This window comes from Temnothorax americanus, unplaced genomic scaffold, assembly GCF_048541705.1.
Source record: "Temnothorax americanus isolate GAGA-0224 unplaced genomic scaffold, ASM4854170v1 Scaffold203, whole genome shotgun sequence".
Lineage (NCBI taxonomy): Eukaryota > Metazoa > Arthropoda > Insecta > Hymenoptera > Formicidae > Temnothorax > Temnothorax americanus.
Window position 1 is genome coordinate 88,915 of NW_027509343.1, and position 7,002 is coordinate 95,916.

The window sequence follows — 7,002 nt, forward strand, 5'->3', positions numbered from 1 at the left end:
GCGTTGGGGTGGGCGGGATTATGAAATAAATCAAAGACCTCTTTCCTAAGAGATGCTGGAATGTAAGGATGGATAACTTCTCCTGACAATTCACAGTAGAGCTCTGTATTAGGAGAACCCCAAACAAATTTTTTGAATTTGAGGGAAGATGTGTTAGAAGCGAGTAAATGTTTAAGCTCGTCATCTTCTTTTTGCCGAGAGGCAAGATCAACTAACTCGAATTCGGTAGGTAAGCAGAATGCTTCGATTCGCGATAAACTATCAGCTACCACATTATCGGGACCGGGAAGGTAATCGATGTTGGTGGAGAATTGAGCTATAAAGGATAGTTGTCGCACTTGCCTCGGGGAGGCATTATCTGAGCGCTGTTTAAACGCGTAAATTAACGGCTTATGGTCAGTTAGGATCTTAAAATCACGACCTTCGAGGAAGTGTCGAAAAATTTTTATAAATTCGTAGATCGCGCTGAGTTCGCGGTCATATGCACTATATTTCTTCTGCGATTCGGTAAATTTTCGAGAGAAAAAAGATAACGATTTCCAAGTATTCTCGATATACTGCTCGAGGACTGCTCCTATAGCAAAGTTTGAGGCGTCGGTAACTAAACGCGTTTTTGCGTTGACGGACGGATGCGCTAGGAAAGCTGCGTTGGCCAGGTCTGATTTAGCTGAAACAAACGCTTTTTCGGCATCAGGAATCCAAATGATTTCGCGCTTATCGTTCTTTCGCGAGTCTTTGAGATAGACGTGAAGCGGAGCTTGAACGCGCGCTGCTTGAGGGAGGCTACGCCTGTAGAAATTTAAGGCGCCTAAAAATCGACGAAGTTCGACTACTGTACGCGGTTTCGGTAAGTTTTGAATGGCGGCAACTCTTTCAGGAGTAGGCTTAATGCCGTCGCGGCTAACCGTGTAACCTAAAAAGTTTACTTGTGGGACGCCTAGAATGCATTTGGATGGATTTAAAAATAATCCGAATTCTTTAAGTCTCTGAAACACTATACGAAGATGTTTCTTATGCTCTTCAACTGAGGAGGAGGCAATAAGAATATCATCAATATATGCGAAGACAAAATCTAAATCTTTAAGTGCTTGATGAATGTAACGCTGAAACGTTTGCGCTGCGTTGCGTAGACCGAAAGTCATGTAAACATATTCAAACAACCCAAATGGGGTGATAACGGCTGTTTTAGGTATATCTTCTTTAGCCACCGGGATCTGGTGGTACGCTTTAAAAAAATCTAAAACCAAAAAAATAGTTTTTCCTGCAAGATTGGCAAAGAAATCGTGGAGGTGAGGAACGGGATATAGATCTGATTCGGTAATTGCATTTGCCCGGCGGTAATCACCACATACTCGCCACTCATCGTTCTTTTTGCGAACGAGGTGAATAGGGCTAGCCCACGGGCTACTAAAAGGCCTGCAAATGCCTAACTCTATGAGACGTTTAAATTCCCCCTTAGCCGCCGCCAATTTATCTGGCGGCAAACGTCGAGGACGTTCTGCGACTGGCGGGCCGGAAGTTAGAATGTGATGTTCCACATCACGAGTTCCAGAAGGAATTAGTTGATTAACCCCCGTTATTTCCGGAAATTCTAAAAGGATATCTGCGAAATTAGCTTTGCGATTTACCGTTGATATTTTATTTTCACAAACGACTCGGATTTCACCTGTAGTGAAGAGCTTAGTGCTAGTATCGATAAGTCGACCATTGTGTAAGTCAACCAGGAGTTGATAATGTTTTAAACAATCCGCACCTAAGATAGCATGAGGGACTGCCGCCACGCGAAAATTCCAGACTACAGGTCGCCGAAGACCGAAGTCTAGCGCAAGGCGACGTTCGCCATAGGTGTTGATACTAGAATTATTAGCCGCAAATAATTTAAGTTCAGACGGCGCTTTTTTATCGCGAAACGTTGCGGGGAGAATTGAAATTTCCGCGCCCGTGTCGATAAGGAATTGCTGACCTGTAATGCGGTCAAAAACGTGAAGACGGCTTTGCTTTGCCCCGTTACTCCCGACCGTCTCGGTGCGAGGAGGGGGTTTTAGTTTTCCAGCTGCTTAGGCTCTTGCCAAAAACATGACTTGCGACAAGATGTCGCCTTGGTTCCGTATTTACGGTGGATATAACAAAGGTCGGATTTTTTTTCACTTTGCGATTGCGCGGGAGAACGACCTCTAGACTTAGATTGGTTATGTCGCGATTTAAACACCTCTTTATTAAGGGCCGCGAGTTGCTTAGTAATCTGATTTAATTTTTTATCGATGCTAGATGAAGGTGCTGCATCTTTCGCTTGGTTTACCGCAGCGACAAACGGTACTACCGAAGTACTCGGGTTATTGGTCTCGGAAATCCTATCCGCAATTTCGGCCAGCTTTTGCAAATCTTGTTCATTAATCGCGGCTAGAATGGCTTTGTGAGAGTCAGGAAGTTGCTCGATAAACAAAGATCTGAGCACCGTTGGGCTGCACTGACCGTTATTAAGATTTTTCATATGATTAAGAAGGTGTGAAGGTTTTTGATCGCCTAACACCTGACCTTTTAACAGGCTTCGCAAGCGAGATTCGGAAGAAGTCGCGTAAACGGATAAGATACGCTCTTTGAGACTCTCGAATAGATCATCAGGCGGCGGATCCGCTTTAAGTAAATCAGAGATGTGTGCAACTACTTCAGTGTTGACGCCCGTTAACAAATAGTCGGCTTTGGTTCGATCGGCGGTAATTCCCGCCACACGCAACAACGCCTCGACTTGCAAAATCCACGCTTCCGGCTCACTTTTCCAAAATGGCAGAATTTTAGGAACGCGGTATGTTTCCACACGCGGCGGTTCTGACATGATTACGGAGGAATAGAGCACGATCGAAAGCGTTATAATGGTACGCGCAAGGTTACGTCGAAAACGCGCGCTATATATGCACAGATCACGCGTCGATGCTAAACGTTTACTCGTGGGAACGGTCCGCACGAGACGCGAGATCGCATGTACTGATAACAATAGTAAACGGGAGAGTAACGTTACGGAACGAAGGTCTCGACGACTACGATGAGCTGCGATGGGCTGCTGCACTGGTGCGGACGGTCAGCCGCCAGGAACAGTCTCGCCAAGGAAGAAAATCGGTTGAACGGGCTTTGGCCAATAGCGTGTCGTGCGTAATGGCGCGCTGCCGTTGCTATGGGCTTGAATGCCAGCGAGAAAAAAAAAATTTTCGTCTGCACCTAATATGTGTCGATCTCCTTTACAGGGTACCAGCTGTATACCGGCTAATCTGCAACAGAGAAAAATGCCGTCGGGTGTCTTCCCGACAAGGTCGGTGGACACGAGACGGGCCTCGACGAGAAACTTCTCGAGCGTGCACTGAACCGAACAAATCACGTCGGGGTCACCAATTGTGCGATATTGTTTTCAAGAACATGTCGCGACATTTCTCGCGATGATTTAATCGAACATGTGCAAAACTGCAAATTTTGCAAATAGCGCCGATGTATGGCTGCTGCAATTATACAGATCAAATCACCAAAAGTCAATGGTATGATATCGTTTTCAAGAACATACGTGTCTCGCAATGATTTCATCGAACACGTGCAAAACTGCAAATCGTACAAGTAGATATATCAATAAGAGATCTACCCCGGGAGCTCCGAGGGGGGAGCGGGGCGAGGGGAAGGACTCGCGGCCGAGGGGTCTGCCGGGGGGGGAGGACGACTTGTTCGCGGCCGAGGGGACTGCCGGGAGGGGGAGGACGACTTGTTGGCGAGGGGTCTGCCGGGGGGGGAAGGACGACTCGTTGGTGAGGGGGAGCGTGGGGGGGAGGAGACGGCGAGCGTGTCGGGACATGTTTATTAAATATTAATAAACATATCTCGTATTGACAAGAGGTACCGCCGAGAGGGGGGGGTGTCGTCACTTTATCGACGCGGGGGTATTACAAAGGCGCCGTTCGGCTGCTGGAATTTTATCGGCGAATATAAACAAAACAGCGAATTAGACACTTGACTCCGCAATGATCTCACCCTTCTAGAACATGCGAGCCACCATTTGGTTACGGCGTCTCACTACAAAAGCGAGCGTCGATGGCCCGACGACGGTTTGAGGATAAAATAGCCGAGGTAAACAATTGATAAAATTTGTCACCGATGACGATTTAACCGTTGCGGAGTCCTCTTCATGTTTTTTTCTAGGAAGAGCCGCTGCCGATTACGATTTAACCGTCGCGGCGGTATTCGGTTATGGCGCGACATATTACAAAATGCGAGCGCCGATATCCGGCTGCTGGAATGTATAAACAAAATATGTCTAACGATAATTATACGAACGCATAGCATCCGTTGTCGCCAAAATGATTATGGATCCACATCTTGTGGATCAGTCTTCGACTAGTTTTCGCGACGCGAACGTTCATATTCGAGGGTGAAGTTTTTTGTGTCAAGTATTCAATACAGAAGAATATTTTTCACGATAAAGGAGATGGGCAAGTGCTCCATCAAAGAATGTGACGTGATTTAAAAAAAAAGACAGTATTAAAAAACAAAAACATGGAACATCTCGATAAAACGGAACGCGACCTGGTGGAAGGATCCAACCAAATCGCTACCTTGGACGAATATCTCGCATGGGAACAGCGATGCGAGAAGTTTATTGAGCAGCTCGAAGAAGACTGTCGTTCCAAACGTCCGCGGGTCTCAGACGGCTCTCAGATTGTCGGAAACAGGTCATCTTTAGTGGCAAGAATCGTGCGACTCGATGGTGCGAAGACTCTATTACAGAGACGGTTCGTACATATCGGTGGTGAACACGCGGCGGGCAGTAGTAGCGGTAACGAAAACGCGGAAAAACTCGTTTGGCGAGAGATCGATGCCGCGTTCGAATGGCGTGTATTGACCGGTGCGGTAATAAATATCAATTACATCGAACCGCAAAAATTTCTCGAAGACGCCGAAGTCATCGTGCTCGATCGTGTGCGGAACGTCGTGCAAAGACACGCAAGTGTAAAAATAAATACCGTGTTCAACGGCGAGTTTGTGACGGGTGACAAACGTGCGAACAAAAGGGTCAACACGGGAAACCGTGAACTTTTTCATGCGTCCGATCTGCGCGAGTGGTACGAGCGACACGTTATCGAGCCTACTTTATCGCGTCTCGAAGAGTTTCAGGAACGCGATAGCGGATGGGCGTTGTCGCGTATACTCAATTTGACAGTGAACGTGAACAAGTACAATCCTTTGCGCGCGGGATGTTACATCAATTTACCGCAAAAAATTAAATCGAAAAAAGCGGTGATCAACGTGCAATCGATGGACAATGCGTGTTTCGCGTGGTCAGTGGTGGCTGCTTTACATCCAGCCGAAAGACATTCAGAACGGGAATCCTCGTACCCTGATTACACAACAGTATTAAATTTACAAGGCATTGAGTTTCCAATGACTTTGAAACAGATTAAAAATTTTGAAAATCACAACAATATATCCATCAATGTGTATGCCATCAAAGGAGAGAAGTCGCCAACCGTTCTCTCGATACGGTTCACCGACCGGAAGAAAGAAAAGCACGTAAATCTGCTGTACGTGCAGGACCCGCGAGACGACGTGGGACATTTCGCGTGGATAAAAAATCTATCCCGCCTCGTGAGCTCGCAATTGAGCAGGTACAATGGTCGAAAATACATTTGCGATCGGTGAGTACTTATACTCCTTTTAATAAAATTATAAAATATTTTATTTTTTATTTAATAATTTTCAAAATTGTGTTTTTTCTTTTTTGCAGATGTTTACATTATTTTCATTCGAGCGAGAAATTGGAAGCCCACGGAGTAGACTGCCGAAAGATAAACAACTGTGCCATGCGACTACCAAACGAGGATGACAAGTGGCTGAGATTCAAGAATCACAGCAGGAAGGAACGAGTTCCATATGTCGTATACGCTGACCTGGAATGTACCCTCGAGAAAACGGATGCGGATCCGACAACGTCCACATACACGTCTCAACATCATCGGGTATTTAGCATAGGATATTACGTGCGGTGCTCGTTATCCGCGTATCGATTTCGTCGCGATAAGGATTGCGTCGCGTGGTTCGCCGAGGAACTAAGACGTTTAGCACACGACGTAAAGAACATTTTGTCCGATAATATACCCATGGCGGATTTTATGCGAGACGAGTGGAAAAAATTTAACAGCGCAACGCACTGTCACGTGTGCGAAAAACCGATCGAGCCAGACGACGTGCGCGTACGCGATCACTGTCACTTGACCGGTCGTTATAGAAGTCCCGCGCATTCTAATTGTAACTTAAATTATAAAAATTCTCACTTCATTCCAATAATTTTTCATAATTTATCGGGTTACGACGCGCATTTTATTATCAAGGAAATAGCTACAGCCTACGAAGGACGGTAGACTTATTTCCAATCACGAAGGAAAAATACATTTCATTTACGAAAAACGTCAAAAGCACTGAGGATAAAAACTACCAAAATTGCGTCAAATTAAGATTCATCGACTCGTACAAATTTCTTAGCGCGAGTCTCGAAAAATTAGCATCCTTCCTCGATAAGGATAAGTTAAAAATTATATGTTCAAAATTTTCCGCGTTATCCGACCAAGATTTCGAATTATTGACGCGAAAAGGTGTCTTTCCGTACGAGTACATTGACTGCGTCGAAAAGTTGGAGGATGCGTGTTTACCATCGCGCGACTCGTTTTACAGTTCATTGACAGGCGACACCGTATCCGAGAGCGATTACGCGCACGCCGTCAACGTCTGGCAGCAGTTCTCCATTCGAACGCTCGGTGACTACAGCGATCTGTATCTAAAGATCGATGTCTTGCTGTTGGCCGATATCTTTGAAAATTTTCGCGATAGCTGCGTCGCGAGTTATGGACTCAATCCGGCGTATTATTACACTCTACCGGGGTTTACGTGGGACGCTATGTTGAAGCATACGGGTATCAATTTCGAACTGCTCACGGACATTGACATGGTCATGTTCATCGAACGCGGTATACG

The 7,002-nt window shown here is 45.8% G+C and overlaps 1 protein-coding gene across 1 annotated transcript; it reads left to right on the plus strand.

Moving 5' to 3' along the window:
* Positions 1–3,903: 3,903 nt before the first annotated feature.
* On the plus strand, positions 3,904–5,681 carry LOC143897599 (uncharacterized). Its single transcript, XM_077406408.1, has one exon. The coding sequence runs from the start codon at positions 4,531–4,533 to the stop codon at positions 5,671–5,673; it is 1,143 nt and encodes a 380-aa protein (XP_077262534.1). The 5' UTR covers positions 3,904–4,530; the 3' UTR covers positions 5,674–5,681.
* Positions 5,682–7,002: the final 1,321 nt, after the last annotated feature.